The sequence below is a fragment of the Dysidea avara genome, chromosome 5 (assembly GCF_963678975.1).
Source record: "Dysidea avara chromosome 5, odDysAvar1.4, whole genome shotgun sequence".
NCBI lineage: Eukaryota > Metazoa > Porifera > Demospongiae > Dictyoceratida > Dysideidae > Dysidea > Dysidea avara.
The window spans coordinates 30,081,069-30,107,038 of record NC_089276.1 but is presented as its reverse complement, the minus strand read 5'-3'; the positions used below and the strand labels follow the sequence as shown (position 1 = coordinate 30,107,038).

The 25,970-nt window shown below is 39.7% G+C and overlaps 1 protein-coding gene across 2 annotated transcripts; it reads left to right on the top strand.

The window, feature by feature from the left end:
- The first annotated feature begins 382 nt into the window (after nt 1-382).
- On the top strand, nt 383-3,780 carry LOC136256462 (uncharacterized). 2 transcript variants are annotated; one of them, XM_066049430.1, is made up of 2 exons: nt 383-3,238; nt 3,434-3,780. In XM_066049430.1, exons 1-2 carry the CDS (start codon nt 468-470, stop codon nt 3,462-3,464), a joined length of 2,802 nt encoding a protein of 933 aa, XP_065905502.1. In that variant the 5' UTR covers nt 383-467; the 3' UTR covers nt 3,465-3,780. The 2 variants fall into 2 exon arrangements, with proteins under 2 accessions (XP_065905502.1, XP_065905501.1); XM_066049429.1 differs by having other exon boundaries at nt 383-3,378; nt 3,434-3,488.
- The last annotated feature ends 22,190 nt before the right edge of the window (nt 3,781-25,970 follow it).

The window sequence follows — 25,970 nt, the reverse complement described above, 5'->3', positions numbered from 1 at the left end:
GTATGCTTCTGAACCACGACCGAATAGTGGAGGGTTCCTTTTCGGTGAAGGCTTCTGTGCACAGTTAAAAGGCAAGGTAGAGTCCGACACGACCCTTGCTCAAGTAGCCTCGCTGTCGAAGCGCTACCACCCGTATGGCGAGAGACCTCGCGACTTCCGTCGTTCTACCCTAGGACGCAGTAAGCAGTTTTTTCGAAAGAGCCCTGCCGGAGGAGTTGGGCACCGGCAGGGCCAATCGTCCAAATTCCAGCACAGGAGAGGATCGGGCACCTATCACCGCTCCCAAGCCCCGCCCACATTCAACAATTCGGCCAAGTCGGGAAAACCCTAGTCAGTCTGCCCACACCTCACCCTTCCTTGTTAGACCTACGGTTAGACTTCAGCCTTGTCACAAAACATACGACAAAGCCAGTGGGAAGCAGAACTTCTCTCTTCATGGCAAACTGGGCCAAGTTGACACAAGATCAATGGATCCTCTCCACCATCCAGGGTTATCACCTCCCTCTGGTCAGCTGGCCCCACCGTTGGCTATCAAGCAGCAGACTGGACGACAGCAAACCCTCAGCCTTACAAACAGAGGTCCAGAAATTAATAGAAAAAGGGGCCGCAGTGCGAGTGCAGCCATCTCAGGTACATGTCTCCAGTCCCATGTTCATAGTCCCGAAAAGCGGCGGAGGCTGGAGGCCAATCATAGATTTGCGGTTCTTGAACACGTACCTGGAACCTCCGCATTTCAAGATGGAGGGGCTGTACATGCTACCTGTCATCCTGAAACAGGATTGGTTTATGGCAAAGATCGACCTCAAAGATGCCTACCTAACGATTCCAGTGGCAGCAGTGCACCACCCCCTGCTATCCTTCCAGGTACTAGCTGGAGAGTGGATACAATTTCAGTCCCTACCATTCGGGCTTTGCACCGCTCCCTTTGTATTTTCGAAGGTAACAAAGCCCCTTGTTCAGTTCTTACGTCAGCTGGGAATCTATCTAATCATTTATTTAGACGATCTACTAATAGCATCCCCAGGCAAGCCACAGCTATTAGAAGACCTCTCAACAGTGTTTTGGCTGTTCACAGCTCTGGGGTTCCTGATCAACCTGCCCAAGAGTATAACCGAGCCAACCCAGAGTATCGAGTTCCTTGGTTTTGTAATAGATTCAGCTCAGATGACAGTGACTCTTCCTCCCCACAAGGTGGAATCAATCCAAAAGGAGGCATCCCAGATTCTGACATTGGAGACTGTACAGATCAAGACATTGGCACACCTGATTGGAACTCTGGTAGCCACGAAGCCAGCAATACCACTAGCCCCGCTCCACTTCCGCAGTCTCCAGGATCTAAAGGTCCAGACTCTGCGGTGCCACAAGGCTTCCTACCACACCACTGTCCACTTGTCACAGGAAGCACAGAGAGATCTCCAGTGGTGGGCAACTCAGTTGCCCACTCATTGCTCCAACAGTATTGTGAAGACAGAAGCCTCTGTAGTGATAGAATCAGATGCGTCCAAATCAGGTTGGGGAGCCATATGCCAGGGAGTGAGCACCGGGGGCAAGTGGACTGCAGGGGAAGCAGCATCACATATCAATTATCTAGAGCTAACAGCAGCATTCCTGGCACTACAGTCTTTCACCAAAGATCTGAACAATGTGGGTGTGCTGATACGGATGGACAATCGGACAGCAATAGCTCAGATAAACAAGATGGGAGGTCCAACTCTATCCCCACTATGTTGCCTAGCCTTAGAGATCTGGGAATGGTGCCAGGCCCGCAACATCACTCCACATGCAGAGTACTTACCTGGGGTGGACAATGTCAGTGCAGACTGGGAATCTCGCCACCACATGGACAGCAGCGATTGGCAACTTTTGCCATCTGTTTTTCAGTCACTGAACAGTCAGTTGGGTCCATTCAGTGTAGACCTATTTGCCAGCAGGACCAACGCTCAGTTACCACGGTATTACAGCTGGAAGCCGGACCCAGCAGCCATAGCAGTGGACGCCTTCTCAGTGCCATGGGCTCCAGAACAGCCATATCTTTTCCCACCATTCAATTTGATTGGGAGAGCTCTGAGCAAAATTCAGTTAGAGGCAGTGACATGTGCATGTCTTGTAGCACCGGCATGGCCAGCTCAAGTCTGGTATCCCCAGTTGTTGAGTATGTTAGTGAGCAACCCAATACTCCTTCCAATGACTCAGGATCTCCTCATGAGTCCAGACCAGCTACCTCACCCTCTGGTGATGGAGAGTCGAATGCCCTTAGCCGCGTGGCTTGTCTCAGGCAGGGATTTGCCATGCAGGGATTTTCAGAAAGGGTTACCGATATGCTCCTCCAATCTTGGAGAGTCAACACTCACACATCATATAGCTCAGCCTGGAAAAAGTGGTGTGGCTGGTGTGTTACAAGGCAGATCAATCCACTTTCAGCCCCTTTAGCGGACATCTTAGAGTTCCTCACAGATAATTTTGTCTTAGGACTCCAGTATCGCACATTAAACACTCTCCGTTCTGCCATATCAATGACACATGCCAGGGTAGACAATTGCCAAGTGGGAACTCATCCAGTAGTGGTTAGACTATTAAAAGGAATGTACAATGCTAGGCCACCTACTCCTCGCTATTCCAATTCTTGGGATGTAACACCAGTAGTAGAATCCCTGAGAGGTCCCTCCACTGAATACACCATTCTCCAATTAGCCAAGAAGGTTGCAACGTTAATGGCCTTGAGTAATGCTGATCGCTGTTCTGACTTGGCAGCGCTAGACAGGGACTATATGAGATGGACTACTACTAGTGTGCAGTTCACAGTAGTACAGCTTACTAAGACAAGGTCATCAGGACCGCCCAGGTCAGTAGTTTACTCAGCCTTGCCTAATGATCCAGACATTTGTCCAGTTGTTAACCTTCGTCAGTATATTGAAAGGACTACCTCTCATGTCACTACTATGGCTCCAAAGCCAGTCTTTATTACTTCCAAGAGACCTTTTCGAAGGGCGCGCCCTGCTACTCTGGGGCACTGGATTAAGGATACCCTTAAGACAGCAGGAGTAGATACTGAAAGATACACGGCCCACTCAACAAGAAGCGCCAGTACTTCTCAGGCAAGAAGAAAGGGAGTGCTTGTCTCTGATATTCTGAAAGTAGCCAACTGGTCTACCAGAAGCACTTTTGAAAGATTCTATCATAAGCCAAGTGAACCATCAGCATTTACAAGAGCTGTCTTTCAGTCAGGGCAGAATTACAGGTATATATTGTGTGCTTTGAACGTACCACTAGTTAACACTGTACCTTGTATCCGGAACCTCCGAAATACAATTCACAGATTCCCCGAGGACAAGGTCCGTAAGGGGAGGATGGATTGTATGAGGAGGTGAAGGATACAAGGTACAGTGGGTTCCCACCCAAATACATGTATTTATCATGTTACCCTCCCCTCTAGTCATGAGGAAGAAGAGGCAAATTACCAGTAAAGGAAAGCACGATTAGCTGTCAACAACATTGTTAATGTGATTTATGTAGGTAGTACTGATAACTAGCTATATAACATTTAGGTTCTGATCATGTGATTATATACATGTGTATGCTCATGTGTGGTATATGACATTTAGTTATCATAAATACAGCAGCAAGCTGAGTCTTGCTAACCTGTGTAAATATGTATATAGTCAACAGTGCTATTTGTTCACTACATCAAAGAGCGCCACCGGAAGTGGGAGATTCTATTTATAGATTTAGCTTTGAAGTGCTGTGAGTAACAGGAATTGAGGGCAATACCACTAGTTAACACTGTACCTTGTATCCTTCACCTCCTCATACAATCCATCCTCCCCTTACGGACCTTGTCCTCGGGGAATCTGTGAATTCCTACACTTTTAAGGCTATATTATTAAGAAATTTTGTAGGAAATATTCCCACACTGTTGAATTTTGTAAGAAAAATTCCTACACATGACACAATGTGTAGGACATTGTAGGAACAATTCCTACATTTGTAGCAATGGTTCCTACGCTACAAGAAGAAGTCTTACACTTTGATCAATGTGTAGGAATCTTTCTTACAAAATTCAACAGTGTGGAAATATTTCCTACAAAATTCTGCAAAAATTCTCAATAAAGCTCTACACATGTAGAAACCATGCATGTTCCTACACAAGTGTAAAATTCCTTCGTGCACTGTACCCCAAAATTATGTTTTCTTATTTAATTTGGAATATGTTGTACTAGCCACAATGGAAAGCACGTAGGAGCGATGTATGGTGCACCATAGCTACTATGGTACAACATAGCTTTTTTGGAACCTACTTGACCTGGTCACTATAATGAGGCGATGGTGTTATTATAATGAGGTCATAAAGTACACCTTAGCTATATTTAGTTGTGGTCACCATAAGAAGTTGTATATCAAGACACACGATAATGTGTCGTGCGGCCCAAGTTCGCACAAGTTCAGCCGCATGCTGCTTATTCCGCTCTCACTCATGGCTTGTCAAGCCATTGGCTCTACCTTTGTCGCACTACTCCAAACATATCAGAGGCTTTACAACCCCTTGAGGACAACATCCGGCTGGTACTTATCCCTACTTTGATGGGTTGCTCTCCACCAAATGACACAATCCGTAAATTATTTGCCCTTCCACCTCGATATGGTGGTTTGGGTATCATAAACCCAACTCTTATTGCAGCTGAGGAGTATTCAGCCTCGTATCACATTGCTGAGCCTCTTTCACAATTCATTCTGGACCGGGGTATCAATTCGGCTATTGTTAAAACAGAACAGCTATCTCGCAAGTCCGCAATCCGCAATTCCAAATCTTCCAACTATTCGGATAGATCTTCCAGTTTGCGTACCCACTTAGATCCCTCCTCTCAACGCGCTTTAGATCTAGCCTCAGCCAAAGGGGCCTCCAACTGGCTTACCACCCGGCCCCTACAGGAACATGGCTTTGCACTGCATAAGTCCGCGTTTCACGATGCCGTGGCACTACGTTATGGGTGGTCTCCTCAGCGGACTCCTGCTCACTGTGCATGTGGGACTTCCTTTTCAGTGGAGCATGCTTTATCCTGTCCCAAGGGTGGCTTACCTTCTATCCGACACAATGAGATCAGAGATCTAACTGCTACCCTGTTGACTGAAGTATGCTCTCAGGTAGCTGTTGAACCAGAACTCCAGCCGGTTTCACAGCAGGACTACCCTGCTTCTGCCAATATCAAAGATGGTGCCCGTCTTGACATCGCCATGAATGGTTTTTGGGGTGGAAGAAGTGAAAGATGTTTTGTGGATGTGCGGGTGTTCAACCCTCTGGCTGCTTCTAATGCGTCCTCATCACTGGCCTCCTGTTATCGGAGGCACGAGAACATTAAGAAACGTGCGTATGCTCAGAGAATTCGTGAGGAGGAGCATGCCTCTTTTACCCCCCTGGTAATGTCTGCCTCTGGTGGTCTGGCTCATGAGGCTTCTGTTTTTTATCAACGCTTGGCTCATCAACTTTCAAACAAGTGGGGCGATGATTACTCTGTTGTCATGGGGTGGTTAAGGTGCTGTCTATCTTTTTCTCTCTTGCGGTCCTCCATACAATGCATCCGCGGAGCCCGCTCATCCATCGGTCACTATGTTAAGACTCCCCCAATTGTGGAGCTGATTCGGGCAGAGTCTCAGTTTGCCGTGGACTAAGAAAGTCCCGGTTTGTCCAGCACAGGCCATTTATGTGCTGGGGGTGGTAGGCAAGGGCAGTCCATCAAGCCCGGGTAAAAAAAAATTAAAAAAAAAAAAAAAGAATCCGGCGCGCCACACCGTGAGTATATTGACAGGAAGAAAGAAAACGTCATTTTCACACATTTGTATCTCGGTGATACCTTATCCGATTGGAACCAAATTTGCTGCAGAGTTTTCCGCCAGCTAGGGAAGTCTACATTCCAAATTTGATGGAAATCACTCAAGCCATTTCCGAGATACGAGTAGCCAAAGTTTAGTTTGTTTTTCTTCGTTTTTTTTTTCTTCTTCGTCTTTTCGCACACTTGCAAAAATTGCTATAAAACGCAAACTCGTACTCCGATCGCCTTGAAATTTGGCACACAGAAGGGGAGTCCAAAGGCGAATCCTAGCATCAAATTTGGTGCAAATCCGATGAATGATTCAGGAGTTATTACCGATTATTCGCATAAAACAAGATCGATTTGTTGTCACGCCTACAGGGTAAACCGCTTCATGGAATAAGTTGAAAATTGCTATGTAGATGGAGTAACCATCGTAGGAGTGCCTTTTGGTGGTTTGAAAGGAATCGAGATAAAGACCATGGAGATATGACACAAAACCCAACCTGTGTCACAATTACGCGATCGATTTTTAGGAATAAAAAAGTATTAGTTTTCACGCCTACTAGGCAAACCGCTTAGAGCAATGAGCTGAAAATCGGTGTATTGCTGGAACAATCTTCATTGAAAGTCCTTGCAGTAGTATAGAAGAATTGGAATACAAACCACTGAGTTATGATTCGAAAGCCAACTCTGTGTAGCAAATGCGAGATCGAGATACTCTAATAGAACAGTCACCCTAATAGAGCATTCAGCTAATTTATTTACTCCATTATAGAATTCTATTACATTACGGGTTATTCTGTAGGGAGTTCAGCTGCAAACAGTTAATCTTATAGACAGTTCAGCAAGAATCAAGTCACCCTATAGAGAGTTCAGCTACAAATATATCGCTGTAGTGATCCAGAACATTACAAGTCACACTGAAGTGAGTTCAGCTATAAACAAGTCATGCACCCTGTAGAGAGTTCGGCTACACTCTCTGGAGAATTCAGCTACAAACAAGTCACTGTGGAGAGAGTTCAGCTACAAAGAAACTACCCTGTAAAGAGTTCATCTATAAAAACAAGTTACCCTATAGAGATCACCTGCAAACAAGTAAACCTAAGAAAGTTCAGCTACAGACAAGTCACTTTATAGTTTACACAGTGCTCAGCTACAAGTAAGTCACTCTGTAGAGAATTCAGCTGCAAGTAAGTCACTCTGTAGAGAATTCAGCTACCAACAAGTCACTCTGTAAAGAATTTTGCTACAAACAAGTCACCGTGTAGAGAGTTCAGCAACCAAAATACTACTCTGTAAAGAGTTCAGCTATACAAACAAGTTACTCTGTAGGGAGATCAGCTAGAAACAAGAGAGAGTTCAGCTAGAAGAAGTCACCTAGTAGAGAACTCAGCTGCAAAGAAACCCTGTAGAGAGATCAACTACAAACAAATCACCCTGCAGAGCATTCAGCTATAAACAAATCACCCTGTAGAAAGTTCAGGTAAAAACAAATCACCCTATATACAGTTCAGCTACAAAAAAATCACTCTGTAGAGAGTTCAGCTACAAAAAAGTTATGCTACAGTGAGATCAGTTTGAAACAAGAGATTTCAGCTACAAACAAATTAACCTGTAGAGAGTTCAACTATATATGAACAGATCATCCTGTAGATAGTTCAGCTAGATACAAGTCACCGTATAGAGAGATCAGCTAGAAAAAAGTTGCCTTGTAGAAAGTTCAGTAACAAGGAAACCATCCTGTAGAGAGTTCAGCTACAAACAAATCACCCTGTAGAGGGTTCAGCTGCAAACAAATCACCCTGTAGAGACAAACAAATCAACCTGTAGAGAGATCAGCTCGAGGAAGTCACCTTGTAGAGGGATCAGCTAGAAACAAGTCACCTTGTAGAGAGTTCAGCTACAAAGAAACCATCATGTAGAGAGTTCAGCTGCAAACAAATCACCCTGTAGAGAGTTCAGCTACAAAAAGACCACCCTGTTGAGAGATCAGCTAGAAGAGGTCACCTTGTAGAGAGTTCAGCTACAAAGAAACCATCATGTAGAGAGTTCAGTTGCAAACAAATCACCCTGTAGAGCGTTCAGCTATAAAAAGGTCACCCTGTAGAGAGATCAGCTAGAAGAGGGCACCTTGTAGAGAGTTCAGCTACAAAGAAACCATCATGTAGAGAGTTCAGCTGCAAACAAATCACCCTGTAGAGCGTTCAGATACAAAAAAATCACTCTGTAGAGAGATCAGCTAGAAGAGGTTACCTTGTAGAGAGTCCAGCTACAAAGAAACCATCATGTAGAGAGTTCAGCTGCAAACAAATCACCTTGTAGAGAGTTCAGCTACAAAGAAACCATCATGTGGAGAGTTCAGCCTCAAACAAATCACCGTGTAGAGAATTCAACTACAAACAAATCGCCCTGTAGAAGGATCAGCTAGAAGAGGTCACCTTGTAGAGAGTTCAGCTACAAAGAAACCATCATGTAGAGAGTTCAGCTACAAAGAAATCACCTTGTAGAGAGTTCAGCTAGAAGAGGTTACCTTGTAGAGAGTCCAGCTACAAAGAAACCATCATGTAGAGAGTTCAGCTGCAAACAAATCACCCTGTAGAGCGTTCAGCTACAAAAAGATCACCCTGTAGAGAGATTAGCTAGAAGAGGGTACCTTGTAGAGAGTCCAACTACAAAGAAACCATCATGTAGAGAGTTCAGCTGCAAACAAATCACCTTGTAGAGAGTTCAGCTACAAAGAAACCATCATGTGGAGAGTTCAGCCTCAAACAAATCACAGTGTAGAGAATTCAACTACAAACAAATCGCCCTGTAGAAGGATCAGCTAGAAGAGGTCACCTTGTAGAGAGTTCAGCTACAAAGAAATCACTTGTTGGGAGTTCAGCTACAAACAAATCGCCCTGTAGAAGGATCAGCTAGAAGAGGTCACCTTGTAGAGAGTTCAGCTACAAAGAAACCATCATGTAGACAGTTCAGCTACAAAGAAATCACCTTGTAGAGAGTTCAGCTAGAAGAGGTTACCTTGTAGAGATTCCAGCTACAAAGAAACCATCATGTAGAGAGTTCAGCTGCAAACAAATCACCTTGTAGAGAGTTCAGCTACAAAGAAACCATCATGTAGAGTCTGAGAGACAAAGAAACCACCATGTAGAGAGATTAGCTGCAAACAAATAACCTGTAGAGAGTTCAGCTAGAAACAAATCACCCTGTAGAGAGTTCAGCTAGAAGAGGTCACCTTGTAGAGAGTTCAGCTACAAAAAAACCGCCATGTAGAGAGTTCAGCCTCAAACAAATCACCATGTAGAGAATTCAACTACAAACAAATCGCCCTGTAGAAGGATCAGCTAGAAGAGGTCACCTTGTAGAGAGTTCAGCTACAAAGAAATCACTTGTTGGGAGTTCAGCTACAAACAAATCGCCCTGTAGAAGGATCAGCTAGAAGAGGTCACCTTGTAGAGAGTTCAGCTAGAAGAAGTCACCTTGTAAAGAGTTCAGCTACAAAGAAACCACTACGTAGAGAGTTTAACTTCAACAAATCACCAGTAGAGAGTTCAGCTAGAAACACATCACCCTGGAGAGAGATCAGCTAGAAGAGGTCATCTTGTAGTGAGTTCAGCTACAAAGAAACCACCACATAAAGAGGTCAGCTGCAAATAAATCACTTGTTGGGAGTTCAGCTACAAACAAATCGCCCTGTAGAGGGATCAGCTAGAAGAAGTCACCTTGTAGAGAGTTCAGCTACAAAGAAATCACCCTGTAGAGAGTTCAGCTAGAAGAAGTCACCTTGTAGAGAGTTCAGCTACAAAGAAACCATCATGTAAAGAGTTCAGCTGCAAACAAATCACCCTGTAGAGAGATCAGCTAGAAGAAGTTACCTTGTAGATAGTTCATCTATACAAACAAATCACCCTGTAGAGAGATCAGCTAGAAGAAGTTACCTTGTAGATAGTTCAGCTACAAACAATTCACCCTGTAGAAAGATCAGTTAGAAGAAGTCACCTTGTAGAGTGTTCAGTTACAAAGAAACTGCCATGTAGAGAGTTCAGCCTCAAATAAATCACCCTGTAGAGAATTCAACTACAACAAATCGCCCTGTAGAGGGTTCAGCTAGAAGAAGTTACCTTGTAGAGAGTTCAGCTACAAAGAAACCATCATGTAGAGAGTTCAGCTACAAAGAAACCACCATGTAGAGAGTTTAGCTGCAAACAAATCACCTGTAGAGAGTTCAGCTAGAAACAAATCACCCTGTAGAGAGATCAGCTAGAAGAGGTCACCTTGTAGAGAGTTCAGCTACAAAGAAACCATCATGTAGACAGTTCAGCTGCAAACAAATCACCCTGTAGAGAGATCAGCTACAAAAAAGATCACCCTGTAGAAAGTTCAGCTAGAAGAAGTCACCTTGTAGAGAGTTCAGCTACAAAGAAACCACCATGTAGAGAGTTTAGCTGCAAACAAATCACCTGTAGAGAGTTCATCTAGAAACAAATCACCCAGCTAGAAGAGGTCACCTTATAGATAGTTCAGCTACATTTCAAGTCACCCAGTAGAGAGATCAGCTGCAAAATAATATCCTGTGGGGAATAATGGGCATGTAATAAATATACATATATAATTTGTATAATTACTAATAAAATCAAAAATAATTGAAGTATAAAAAATCTTCTTTAAGTTCTTTTCTTCTTCCTGTGGTAAAGAAAAAAAACACATGGGTTAAAAAAACCCCAAAGCCAGCCATTGGCCGGCTTTGCAGTATACAAATACAAAAAGAAGTGATATCTAATCAAAAACAGCCAAGCTGTAAAAAAAGGTGCGGCCCCCAAAAAGGCCATGGTGAAAAAAGATGTGAAATCCAAGGTGGCGGCCAAGAAATGGCTGTGATGGTAGGTTAATGGTAAAAATTTTAATAACGACAATTCAGGTGAATTTTGTGCCGCTTGGTCTTGGCACCAAATTCACCTGAATTGTCGTTATTAAAATTTTACCATTAACCTACCATCACAGCCATTTCTTGGCCGCCACCTTGGATTTCACATCTTTTTTCACCATGGCCTTTTTGGGGGCCGCATCTTTTTTTACAGCTTGGCTGTTTTTGATTAGACATCTAACTTGTGCTAAGAGGTTAATGATCCAGTAGTATAGACAACCACTTCCATCCAGCTGTAGAGAAAACTTATGGAAATATAGATGCTGAAATATTAAGTGTTAATTAATGTTTGCACTTTCAGATGTTTATACAGGGAATATTACATACACACTGACCAAGCTATTATTATGTTATGTAGTGGTAACCTGTGTACAATATGCAAAGTTATATAGTTTACTGCAAGTCATGTACAGAAACCCATCCATACAGTATCTGTGTGTATATTGGTTCATAATTTTCATCTTTGTCATGGACTCCACCAAGTACAAATATTTTATCTTCTGCGATACTAACAGCAGATGGCCCATCTCTTATTGATGGCATATGATCGACTAAGTCCCAATTACAACTAGCCTTATTGAGCATATAAACATTTGTAGTGTACACATTACATCTCAATAGTGTTGGTTTAACTCCTCCAAATATCGGCACATGCTCACCAAACACAGCAGCAGGAGCTGAACGAACTCATGGGGTAGGCTTCAAAGTATTCCATTCAAACTTCTGGCTCAACAAAGTATCCAAACGTGCAGAAAATACACTTTGCGAATAATTACAGTCTTCATCAAATCCTCCCAGAAGATAAACTGCATTGTTCACAACAACAGACTGCAACCAATAGTGTGGTTGTGGTAAGTTTTCACAAACATACCATTATCCTGTTTTACTGTCAAACAATTCTGTAGAACTGAACACCTCTAGATAAACTCTTCCTCCAGCTATAAACAACATTCCTTGATCACCAACAGCTGAAGCATAACCCCTTGACAATTTCATTTTAGTGTACTCCTTCAACAGGTTATTGTTTAATGTAAATATCTGATTAGTGGGATCCCCTCTATGATCAATTCCCCCAGCAATGATCAAACTGTTGTTTAGAGATGGCATGGCAAAGTAATAGTACTGAGTGTTAATAGGAGAACTCCTTGAATTTTTGTCAATGTTGTGAGCATTTATCTGATAGAGAGGTTGTAGATACTCTTGGTCTCCTCTGCCTACATATATCTTCCCATTAAGGAACACTGCAGTATTAGCTGAATGACCCACAGGAGCTGAAGCTCTCTTCTTCCATTGTATGTTAACTGTTAAAAGGTCACCAATGGAAGTAGATTCTTTGGCACTCTTCAGTTGCTAAAGTATTACTACATGTGTTACACGATACACAGTAAATTCAAATGGATCAATTCAACCTCCAATGGTAAATTTAACCTACAAATTTTTTTTGTTAAAATGACTATCTATAAAAGTGGTTATAACTAGGGTAGGCTTTTGGACTAAATTGGTCAAAATAACTAGGGTAGGTCAATATAACTGTTCACTTAGGATGTTGAAATAACATATTTGGGTAATTTCAGTGTGTATGGTCAAGTCTACTATGGCACAGATTAGATGACCAGCTACATGGTTAAATTTACAGTACACTAGCCGTTATAATATTTGTGTTACATCCCACAATCAAAAGTGAACATGGAGAACATAGGTTTTACATACAATCTGAAACTTCTATAAGATCAGGTATGTTTAAAGTATTAAGATGCAGTACGTAACAACTATTGCGAATATGTGTCACACATAGATTAATGTATGTTATTACTAATGATGACTGACTTGTTAATTAATGTAAACAAACAAATAAACAAATATTTTGTGACGTGAGTTAATTTTACCACAGATGGTTAAAATAACCATGATGGTAAGGTTATTTCAAACACTTGGCTAGAGGTTGAAGAGACTTTAGGGCATCTGGGTAATATAACTATATCTTACAAAGTTAAAATAACCAAGTACATCCTTGGGTCATTACTACCAAAAAATCGGTCATTTGAATTGCAGGTAAAACAACCCAAAAATTTGGGCCATTTGTACCCATTTGAATTTACAGTGTACAACACTAAACAATGCTGCACCTGGCAACAAGTGAATGGGTATGTAAAAAGTGTGCTAGTGCATGTAAAAGTTTGAAATGAAGCGCAGTAGCCATTACAAAATAGCTATGTGGGAAAATCCCTACATTGTCATATTACTACCATCCATTACTTTCAAATAGGGATTTTCCCACATAGCTATGCCATAATAGCTACCATCATTCATTCTCACTACTTTTTATTGCTGAAACCCTACAGCCTACTTCATTTTTCAATTAATAATTAATTGTACTTTTATTCTATTTTGGTATAGCATAACTATGTTATACACATATGGCTGTGACTGCTTTATTAAAGTATCTTGATCCCTTGTTGAGTAAGCTATAATAGATTAAGGGGCATGGTTTTCCATGTCTAGTATTCTACAGCAAAAATCTACAGCTGATTGCAGCTAGATCTTTAAGGGATGTGGTCATGATGTGCTCTGATTGTTAATGGCGATGGTGTGTCAGCATGTTCTGATTGTTTAGCGGTGTCGAGAAGCATGGTCAAATAAATTAAAGCCTTGCACTTGTACATCCATAAACAAATTACACATATAAAATTTTGTTATACTAATAAATAAACATAACTGTTTCAGTAAATTATGCCACTGAACGCACATTATTGACAGTAATGTGTGTCCAGTAGCATAATGCAATTGTTTTATACTGTAATTTGAATTTTTTTTCCTGTAAAATAATCTTCGTATGCAAATTTATATGAAAATTTCTTACACAAAATTTTTGCATGAGATTGAAATACTCTAATAGAGCAGTCATGCATACAAACAAGCATATGCACATACACACACTTTCCCCCAGATATCTCATAAATATGTAGCCCATTTTATAGGAAAATCATTATGACAGTATATAGTATGTAAACAAAGAAACGCAAAGACCTTTGTAATAAAGTTAGCATACACTGTATTTCTGAAGGAATATCATTGCATTTCAAGCCACTCCCAGTTCCTTGCAATTGTGTGAATGTTTGGATTAATTAAAATACCTGACTGCTTTATTAGTATAGGTTGATTTTATAAAACCATTACTTGAAAGGTAACCTGAAACAAGGATTAAACAAGTAGTACCCATTTTAATAAACCGTGTCTTATATACCCTTTCAAAATTAATTATAAGTTATTGGAATGAGACGTGCTCATACATTTCAATTTGGAATAATTAAATTTAGCTAGAATTCAAAGCTATGGCACATCCTTGCAAGAGCATAGGGGCATATGTGATTGGCAGTGTGAGTTATTGCATTTTGAGTAGCTGTGTAAAAGAAGTAATTTTGCAGTCTTGAGATGATTTCTTTTTTTCATGGATAGAGTAAGCAGTTGCACTTGTCTGATCTTAGTGTAAGGTACTATAAGTCCAATTAACAGTAGAAGTAATTTAGCATTACTCTCAATTCTGCATGCTATAACTTTACAGTGGATTTATATGCATAACATTGCAACATACTGTATCGTCACCATCAACTGCCATTTGAGCTTTTTTACTTTCTGCAAGCTTTGTTGAAAGCATTCTGATATTTTCTTTGAACCTTTTCAATTCATCATCTTTTAATCTCAACTGTAGATGCAATTCATTGTTATCTTCCTGGAGTTGTAACTTTTCCTATGAGCAAAATGCACACATTATACCTCCTGCACTGGCTCGTTCAAATAATAAAAGTCTTCCTATTCTATCATTATAATAGTAATACAACTATATGTTTTCAAACTTGTTTCTGCTGGCTTTGTTCTATCCCACTATGCTTAAGGTGTTGAGAAAGGTTCTAAGGTGATAAGAATTACTAAGTACAACATTACATGTTCATACACACCTCTAAACCATCTATATCATTTTCTAATGCTTGCATGCTCTCCATTACAGTAATTGAGGAGCCTTTGGTATCTTCACACTCTAGTTTAGCCATGTCAGAAATAATGGCCTGTGATAAAAATGATCACATTTAACAAAAGACAACCATAACATACTTCACTGCTTATAGCACTTTCAAAGTCCTTTCTATGATTGGTAAGTTTCTTTTGTAAAGTGATAAGTTTTTCAGCAATCTCTTTCTCAGTCTCTTCTTTCATTGTGTGATTTTTTTTCAGTAATTCCTTGTTCATTTGATCCAGTTTTTCAGCAGATACACGAAACTCTTCACCATGTTGTTTGCTCCTTTCAAGCTCCTTTTTTGAGATAATCCCGTTGCTTATACACCTTAAGAAGAATACATACATGTAGTTAAGTATGTACGTATACAGTTGTATACATTATGACTACTCATACATGCTTCATGATAGCATCGTCAGCCTGAGATTCGCCATATGATATTCCACCTGGAGGTGCTATCTGTATTGATGAACAGTACACAATTACATACCATACATAGATAGTAGATGTAACTCAACAATGAAGTATGGATCTTTGCACTAAAGAATTATTCGTGGAACAAGAGACATGATTATGCACTATAGCTATATACTTTGGAAAAAAAATTTCTAATTCAGCTTGTATTATACCAGGAGCTTATAAGCACTGAAGGTGCCGAGTTTATAAGTGCCGAAGGTTCGAAAGAACGTGATATTAGTGGTTCCAACATTTGAATAACTACTTAAACCTCAAGTAACCTCAAGTCCATATGGGGCATTCATCCTACGTATATTCACTGCTACTCAGTGGTTTATTGCATCATCCCATCCAAGCTGTTATGATATTGGTTTTTCAAAGGAAGTCATGATGAGTCTAAGTGCTTGTGTGCTATTTGTAAACTAAAGAGCTGGAACAATTCTTAACAATAAACTATTAAGTAACCATTTCGTAAGCTCTCTGTGTTGTAGAGAACAAGAACAGAAACTTGTTGAATCATTCTTTTACTACCCTACCAGTATTACTGATAAATCTATGGCTGCATATTAACTGCTAGCACCTGTTAACATAACCAGGCACAGCCTAGGCAATTACTGCTCTCTCTATAAGAACATGTGGCTGCAAAGGCATTTTTCACAAAGATGAAACAGAGCTATATCCTGAGTGTTACGCTCCTTTGCGCGGCCTTGCGGTGCTTGCAGTGCTTATGAGCTCCTGATAAATTTTCAATGCTAAAGTATATTATACATAGTTGTGGTATTACAAAATCACTTTTGCTAATGCTATTGCATGGATCCCTATTTAATTTTAATTACTTTGGTGTGTAAACACTTGTGAATTATAACTGTTCTGTTACAATACCATTACAATTTATCAGACTGATGACTGCTTTATTGAGGTACTTGCTGTTTACAATAATTGGCCATGCCATCCCATGTTTTGTAGCAAAAATAATTGCTCAAGTGAAGCTCAAGGGTAGATCTAACTCTGGGGGAGAGAGCCAAGTACTCTCTTTTTAAGAAAATTTGCATAGTATTACAGCATTTGAACAAGTGTACATCATACATTGTGGTACTCTAATAGAACAGTCATGTACTCACTAGTAGAAAAGTACAGCTATTTAGCTTATATTTAATGGCTAAAAATTCTTGGAGTAAACACCTTCATCCAAAACTGAATGGGGCAATAAATTCTCTATCAACACATAATGATAGATTATGCTCTACACGAAGGGTCACATATTCCTCAATTCATACTACAGACAAAATTAATGTAGTTAATCTCTTCAGGTGAATTAATTATTCAGCATTAAATATATTATCCAGTTACTTATAGTGGACATCAGCACACCTAGATATGCACCCCACTACTATTGCAATTGCACTAGCATAATTATACAAATATTTAAAGGAGTAAAAATTAATAAACAAATACATTAGGTGCTCACCATTGATTTCAGTAGAGTTGCTGGCAGGTATGATAACTATATGGACTAAAAAATCTGATTCCAAGCTTTACGTTTAGAATTACTTATTTGGTAATTATTTTCTTAATTTTAATGCTAGATGTGACTACATTAAGAATTTCTCATTGGAACAATAACTGTGGTTCACCAAAATGGCTGTGTTTCCAGAAAATAAAATCTTTGCTAAATTTTCAATAGCCCAGCAGCCCCAGCACTACTCAAGTGTTGTAGTGTTATAGTACTATCAAAATTTTTACAATACAATGACTGAGAAAATTATATAGCCAGTTGAATGTTCTATCAGAGTATGTGACTGCTCTAATAGAGTATATTGACTTTGACACAAAGTATTCAACCTTCCTTGCCCAATAGTTTCATAATCTGATTGTCCAGTGATTTCCTATGCTGAGTATGAGTCTCCACTTCCCAATCTGTTTATAGAGTAGCTATAATATTGTCCTAAAGATGCAAGGGGACCAGAGAGGGTTTAGTAGTTATACTTTGTCCTAGACCTATAGGTACATGGAATCTTAAATTTAAGACATTTTGATACATGGAAAACTGATCACATATGTATATATAAGCTGGTTTGCTTACCCTTTTGTCAGCAGCAGTAAATATAGGCTGGTGTTCTGTCACACCATCTTTAGCTAGTTGGTATATTAACACTTCCATTATCCCCTTTTCATTAATACATGTTTTACTTTCCATCTCTTTCAAATGCAAGCCAGCAATGTTTATTACACACTTTGGTATGATCCAGTAGATTACAGTAGGGTCGTTCCTCACTGCCAGTAGCTAAAAGCAATGTTGTGTGATGTCACACTTGTCCATTAGCAGAGTTCGAGTGTTGTATACAAACTGGAGAGAAGGTTGCTCAGGGCAATTAGCCAACCTGACAGCAAGCATTGTGTATACACTATTCTCAGTGGGTACTGCACTGGAGAACAAATACAAAGGTGTCCCATAACATTTGATTGGTAGGAATGGATCTAATTTGGATTCAAATCCATCCAGCAGCTTGGTGGCTTTCTCACTACAACCAGCCAACATTCTAAGAACTGAGTGATCACTCCATGTTGAGTAGGAGGTCAACTCCCACACCAGTGACTGAACACTGGTATATCTGCTCAATTTCTCCACATACTCATCAGAGAAGAGATTGATTTTGTGTACATCACTAGCCATCAGATTTCTACATGTTTCCATCAACACTTCTGGATCACATGACTGTAGCAGTTTCCTCACTTTATCAATGAGATAGAGAAACTCAGTGTACACCACTAATGGGTCAAAGTAGTGATTCGTAGTAGGAAAACTGACTTCAGTCAGGTATATCAGAAACAAGTTGTATCCTGTTATCAGCAGTCAGTGACAACCCAGGAATAGCTCAATGAAGTTAATTTATGACACCACTGCAAGTCTAAATTTAATTTACATACCTGTAATAAGCTGTTGAAAAACTTCTGGCTGACTTTGCTGCACTAGCTGACAAAATGTCAGTAATGATAATGAGATAACACACTGTAGTAGTAACCAGTTTCTCTGCAAACCAGTAGGTGCACCTGAAATGATCACCTTGTCATCACCCATGAGAGTGAAGCTTGGGTAGCATTATCAATGCGGTAGAGTATGTGATCAATTAATCCATTCATTTTGTGGTGACAATGATTAGGTTGGAATGCTATTAGAAACAATAACAAAATTAATATATTTTCAGTTAGCCTAAGAGCGGAAGGTTATATTGAGTGAGTACAAATATATGTACAATATTACAGATATGGCACCACCCAATTTCACATATGTGACCGGATTTGACAAAACCAGGCTTCCACACACATCCAATTCTTCAACTTTAACCAGTTGTAGCTTGGCCACCAAATATGCTATTGATCTACAATTTTCACAAAATTCTTTTACTGCATGGTGCAATAACTGTTCATAATTTGAAAGTGATAGCTAACTCCCAAATTGAGTTATGGTTCTTCAAAGTCGCAAATCTGGATGTGTGTGGAAGCCTGGTTTTGTCAAATCCGGTCACATATAGGCCTGCGTCAAATATGCCAACATAATAAAAGCATAATAAGCTGGAGTGCTATGCTAACATAACACTAACATATTGTGTATGTGGATATTTCAAACTATGGAGCTTAATTCCATGAAAATACATTGATACTCTCTAATAGAGCACTAGCTCAAATGCATTGTACATAGCTCCTAGGATCGACACTCTCTATTAGAACAGTCACTTTGTAGAGAAATACTCTAATAAAGCATAAGAAATGCTGATAACCTAGGAGCACACAATAAGACACTGAAGAACATAAGAAGTAGAAATTTTGGGCAAAATTTTGACTCAGGCTTACTCACATACAGTATTATAATTTTTAGTATAGCGCATAAACTTTTGCATAATCACATACTGCATTTGCAAGCACTTACACACAAATATGCATAAAAGAGCAGAAATTTTATGCCAACTTTATACCTGCAGCAATTTCTTTGGACTGTGCATATCTTGGTGAAAAGATGGCAGGAAAACTCCCAAACTTGAGGTACATGAATGTATCAAACTGATGGAAATTAGCCAGTACAGAATTGTACGCTTGGCCAATATGCTCCTTTGGAACTAACCACAGAATCGCTACACAGCCTGTTTTAATTTTAGACATTTTAATATCTGCAGTTTTGGCTAGTTTTTCAAGCTGATATTGAAACTTCCTAATATCTCCATCAGTCAAATCACTTAGACTTTTGTCAAACTTCTTAACCACAGTATTGTATTTGCTAGATGGAAATAAATCAACAGTTGGAAACATTTCAAAGGTTTCGCTCAATTTTATTTTAGATGTGTGTTCCTCATATTTTTTCCAGAGTTTCTTTAGTTTCACTGATATCTGTAGCATCAACCATTGCTTTTAGCAGACATGTATCAAACCAGTTTAAATAGCCGAAACAGCTGAGAACCGAAGTAAGATCATCTAGTTCTTTTGACATGGCTATACCTTATGAACAAATTCTTCTTCACTGGAATATTGTAAAATGTCAGGACTTGTGATGTAGAATATGCATGCTTGCCTAATAGTGGAAAATTTTACCTTCTCAAGCAGCCGGGTCATAACTTTCATTTACTTAATAAAAGCATTGTGATGCTTGAGTGAAGTAAAATCAGCTGTGTCAGCATCATTACTCTTTGTCATCATATTATCTGAAATATCCATGCATGTCTAAGCAATATATTGTACAGTGCACAGGGGCGTAGCCAGGATTTTTTGAAGGGGGGTTCCAGCACCAGCATTGAGTTACCAGAAGCAGGGGTCTGGGGGCACAGCCCGGAGCCGCTGAGAGACTTTCAATATTTTAATGAATCAAAACTCAGCAAATTGCTATATTGTATGCAAAAAGTACATTAATTGTGATCCATATAAGTTCCCCGCGATGAAGGTAGTACTAGATAAAGCCACCTAGTGGAAACAGACAGCATAACACATAGAGACACATAGTAATCTGTAAGTGATAGTTATCTCACTGTGGTATAAGAGCCATGAATCCACTGATACAAATGTACAATCAAAGCAATATAACTATACAAATATGCATAGCATGAATTCATTTTGCATAACACAAGTGATAAATTACTGGAGCTCTATATCTTTAAACACTGCATACCAAAGTTATAGCAGTATAAGGTCATGCTAAGTTTTGCATTTAATGTTAGAATGTCTGAAAAACTTCATATGGACATGGATATATTTATACATGCATGTTCTATTAGAGTATACCTGACTGCTCTATTAGAATATAAACCTGACTGTTCTATTAGAGTATATACCTGACTGCTTTATTAGAGTATATCGATCTTTTTAACAGGCCTAAGGCTCATGTTACCTCTGTAAATCCTTCCTTGAGAGATGAATGCAAGCTTTATCAATTGCCATTACACTATATTACTCACTCATTTTGTCCTGCCACACTAAATGGTGTGTTAGGATCCTGCTTGCAGAAGTCAAAATTTTACAGGGGGGGTTCCTGAACCCCCCGGGAACCCCCCCCTCCTACGCCCCTGGACTGCATATATCCATACCTAATAAAGCAATCTTTTTCAAATCAGTGAGGCCCTTTTCAAGTTCACTCGAAAACATTTTACACACACCAGGTCACCATATTCTTTCATTTTCAGCAGTATCTTATGAAATGTAGCATAATATCCTGCCTCGAGATGGCTTAAAATTGTGTCTATATATAATCCATTTTGCTTTTGATGTTGGAGAATGAAGTGCTTCAGTGCAGTCATTGTAAGCTTCCAAAGTGACAATCTCAGTAGACACAAAATGTGAAAAAATGTTATCACTTTGCACTTTTAACACACCGATCAGCTTGACGTAGTTTACTCATAGAAGTTTCAACTCAGGAACTGTTTTGAGAACAGTCAGAAAACCCATACATTTACTTGTTACACTGATTAAATAAATTATTTTGCACTGCATCATATATAAGTAATATTATATTATCAGATTAAGGTTCAAAATAAAATAATATATGCATACACAGTTGTGAAAGGTTTCTTTCCAGACACACTAGTCATGTACTTTTACTATGTCAATAAACAGTTGTGCATATACTGAACATGCATTAGCATTATTGTAAACATGATAATTATCACTCTTATTCCACACATGCAGATGAATTGCTTACCCAAGTGTATATCAGAGAATGATGTATTATTACTGGCCAGAGGGGTACAATGTTCAATTAAATCAAGAATTCATAATACTGTATACACTCTTGGTAGCATTAAATTTATGTTGCTGGGTATAAGTGGATAGTCAATGCTCATAATCAGATATACGTTTAGATAGCTATACACAAATATGTGTGCAAAAGTACAGTAGCGTCTGCTGCAAATATTTTTAATTCTGCTGTAGTACATATGTACATAGCTATCCATTCTGGACTATTTGGAATTGTAGTAAAAGAATACATACTGTATGATTGTATGGTCAAGGCCATGCTTGATACGTAACAACGTTGTTAGTTTTAGAGCTCAACAATCAATATCGGCATTCTACCTTATTTAAGAAATGTAGCTGCAGCATTGGATCTTTCCACCTATTAGGTGAGTGGTACATAACAGTTATACAACGTGGACTTGTGCTCTGCCTGTATAAACGCACTCGCCTGAGGGCCTAACGGCCCTCAGGCTCATGCATTTATATCAGGCAGAGCACTCATGCCTGTTGTATAACTGTATAATAACTGTTGCAGAACAGAAACACTTTCACTTTCATGCGTGTACATACTGACACACAAACTATATTTGATTCAGCACTTGATCATCAAGACACACGATAGTGTGTCGTGCGGCCCAAGAAGCCGGCGCGCCATACCGTGAGTATATTAACAGGAAGAAAGAAAACGCAATTTTCACACCTATGTAGCTCTGTGATCCCTTATCCGATTGGAACCAAATTTGCTAGAGACGTGTCGCCCAGTTAGGGGAGTCTTCATACCAAATTTGAAGACAATCGCTCCAGCCATTTCCGAGATACGAGCGAACAAAATTTCGTTTTAATTTCTTCGTTTTTTTCTTCTTCATCATCTTCATTTCGCACACTTCGCAAAATTCGCCATAAAACACGAATGCGTGCTCGGATTGGGCTGAAATTTGGCACACTTAAAGGGCTCATTAAGACGGATCTCCGTACCAACTGTGGTAGGAATCCGATGAACATTCACGGAGTTATTACTGATTATTTGCGTAAAAGAAGGTCGAAGGTCTGTCACGCCTACAGGGTAAACCCCTTGGAGGAATCAGTTGAAAATTGATATGTAGATGGAGCAACCATCGTAGGAGTGCCTTTTTGTAGTTTGAAAAGAATCGGGTTAAAGACCATGGAGATATGACACAAAACCCAACCTGTGTCAAAATTACGCGATCGATTTTTATGAATAAAAAAACTATTAGTTTTCGTGTCTACCAGGCAAACCGCTTAGAGCAACTAGCTGAAAATCAGTATGTAGCTGGAATAATCATCATAGAAAGTTCTTGCAGTAGTACAGAAGAATCGGATTACAAATCACTGAGTTATGATTCGAAAGGAAACTACGTGCAGCAAATGCGAGATCGAGATACTCTAATATAACAGTCACCCTAATAAAGCATTCAGCTGCATGTATAATTTACACAGTTATATTACATTGCAAGTTATTCTGTAGGGAATTCAGCTACAAACAAGTCACCCTGTAGTCAGATCAGCTAGAAGAAGGTACCTAATAGAGAGTTCAGCTACAAAGAAGCCATCATGTAGAGAGTTCAGCTCAAATAAATCACCCTGTAGAGAATTCAGCTACAAACAAATTGCCCTGTAGAGAGATCAGCTAGAAGAAGTTACCTTGTAGAGAGTTCAGTTACAAAGAAACAATCATGCAAAGAGTTTAGCTGCAAATAAATCACCCAGTAGAAAGTTCCGCATGAACAGATAACACTATAGAGAGTTCAGTTAGAAACAAGTCATCCTGTAGAGAGATCAGCTAGAAGAAGTCACATTGTAGAGAGTTCAATTACAAAAAAACAATCATGCAAAGAGTTTAGCTGCAAACAAATCACCCAGTAGAAAGTTCCGCTATGAACAGATAACACTGTAGAGAGTTCAGTTAGAAACAAGTCATCCTGTAGATAGATCAGCTAGAAGAAGTCACTTTGTAGAGAGTTAAGCTACAAAGAAACCACCATGTAAGAGAGTTTAGATGCAAACAAATCACCTGTAGAGAGTTCAGCTAGGAACAAGTCACCCTGTACAGAGATCAGCTAGAAACAAGTCACCCTGTAGAGAGTTCAGCTAGAAGAAGTTACATTGTAGAGAGTTCAGCTACAAAGAAACTGCCATGTAGAGAGTTCAGCTGCAAACAAATCGCCCTGTAGAGAATTCAGCTACAAACAAACCACCCTGTAGAAAGATCAGCTAGAAGAAGTTACCTTGTAGAGAGTTCAGCTACAAACAAATCACCCTGTAGAGAATTCAGCTACAAACAAGTCACCCTGTAGAGAGTTCAGCTAGAAGAAGTTACATTGTAGAAAGATCAGCTTGAAGAAGTTACCTTGTAGAGAGTTCAGCTACAAACAAATCACCCTGTAGAGGGTTCAGCTACAAACAAGTCACCCTGTAGAGAATTCAGCTAGAAAAGGTTACATTGTAGAGAGTTCAGCTACAAAGAAATTACCATGTAGAGAGTTCAGCTGCAAAAAATTTCCCTGTAGAGACAAAAAAATCACCCTGTAGAAAGATCAGCTAGAAGACGTTACCTTGTAGAGAATTCAGCTACAAACAAATCACCCTATAGAGAGTTCAGCTAGAAACAAGCCACCCTGTAGAGAGATCAGCTAGAAACAAGTCACCCGTAGAGAGTTCAGCTAGAAGAAGTTACATTGTAGAGAGTTCAGCTACAAAGAAACTACCATGTAGAGAGTTCAGCAGCAAACAAATCGCCCTGTAGAGAATTCAGCTACAAACAAATCACCCTATAGAAGATCAGCTAGAAGAAGTTACCTTGTAGAGAATTCAGCTAGAAACAAGTCACCCTGTAGAGAGTTCAGCTACAAACAAGTCACCCTGTAGAGAGATCAGCTAGAAACAAGTCACCCTGTAGAGAGTTCAGCTAGAAGAAGTTACCTTGTAGAGAGTTCAGCTACAAACAAGTCACCCTGTAGAGGGTTCAGCTACAAACAAGTCACCCTGTAGAAAATTCAGCTAGAAGAAGTTACATTGTAGAGAGTTCAGCTACAAAGAAACTACCATGTAGAGAGTTCATCAGCAAACAAATCGCCCTGTAGAGAATTCAGCTACAAAACAAATCACCCTGTAGAAAGATCAGCTAGAAGAAGTTACCTTGTAGAGAGTTCAGCTACAAACAAGTCACCCTGTAGAGAGTTCAGCTAGAAGAAGTTACATTGTAGAGAGTTCAGCTACAAAGAAACTACCATGTAGAGAGTTCAGCAGCAAACAAATTGCCCTGTAGAGAATTCAGCTACAGACAAATCACCTTGTAGAAAGATCAGCTAGAAGAAGTCACCCTGTAGAGAGTTCAGCTAGAAACAAGTCACCCTGTAGAAAGATCAGCTAGAAACAAGTCACCCTGTAGAGAGTTCAGCTAGAAGAAGTTACATTGTAGAGAGTTCAGCTACAAAGAAACTACCATATAGAGAGTTCAGCTGCAAACAAATTGCCCTGTAGAGAATTTAGCTACAAACAAATCACCCTGTACAAAGATCAGCTAGAAGAAGTTACCTTGTACAGAGTTCAGCTACAAACAAATCACCCTCTAGAGGGTTCAGCTACAAACAAGTCACCCTGTAGAGAGTTCAGCTAGAAGAAGTTACATTGTAGAGAGTTCAGCTACAAAGAAACTACCATGTAGAGAGTTCAGCTGCAAACAAATTGCCCTTTAGAGAATTCAGCTACAAACAAATCATCCTGTAGAAAGATCATCTAGAAGAAGTTACCTTGTAGAGAGTTCAGCTACAAACAAATCACCCTGTAGAGAGTTCAGCTAGAAACAAGTTACCCTGTAAAAAGTTCAGCTAGAAGAAGTTACATTGTAGAGAGTTCAGCTACAAAGAAACTACAATGTAGAGAGTTCAGCTGCAAACTAATTGCCCTGTAGAGACAAACAAATCACCCTGTAGAAAGATTAGCTAGAAGAAGTTACCTTGTAGAGAATTCAGTTACAAACAAATCACCCTGTAGAGAGTTCAGCTATAAACAAGTTACACTGTAGAGAGATCAGCTAGAAACAAGTCACCCTGTAGAGAGTTCAGCTAGAAGAAGTCACATTGTAGAGAATTCAGCTACAAAGTAACTACCATGTAGAGAGTTCAGCTGCAAACAAATTGCCCTGTAGAGCATTACAAACAAATCACCCTGTAGAAAGATCAGCTAGAAGAAGTTACCTTGTAGAGAGTTCAGCTAGAAACAAATCACCCTGTAGAGAGTTCAGCTAGAAACAAGCCACCCGTAGAGAGTTCAGCTAGAAGAAGTTACATTGTAGAGAGTTCAGCAGTTTAGCTGCAAACAAATCGCCCTGTAGAAAATTCAGCTACAAACAAATCACCCTGTAGAAAGATCAGCTAGAAGAAATTACCTTGTAGAGAGTTCAGCTACAAACAAATCACCCTGTAGAGAGTTCAGCTACAAACAAGTCATCCGGTAGAGAGATCAGCTAGAAAGATCACCTTGCAGAGAGGTCAGCTACAAAGAAATCACCCTGCTTCATCTTTTCTTCTTCCTG

Excerpts from the sequence above, each read along its gene's own strand:
- LOC136256462 (XM_066049429.1), top strand. The coding sequence starts at position 468 with ATGGATCCTCTCCACCATCCAGGGTTATCACCTCCCTCTGGTCAGCTG.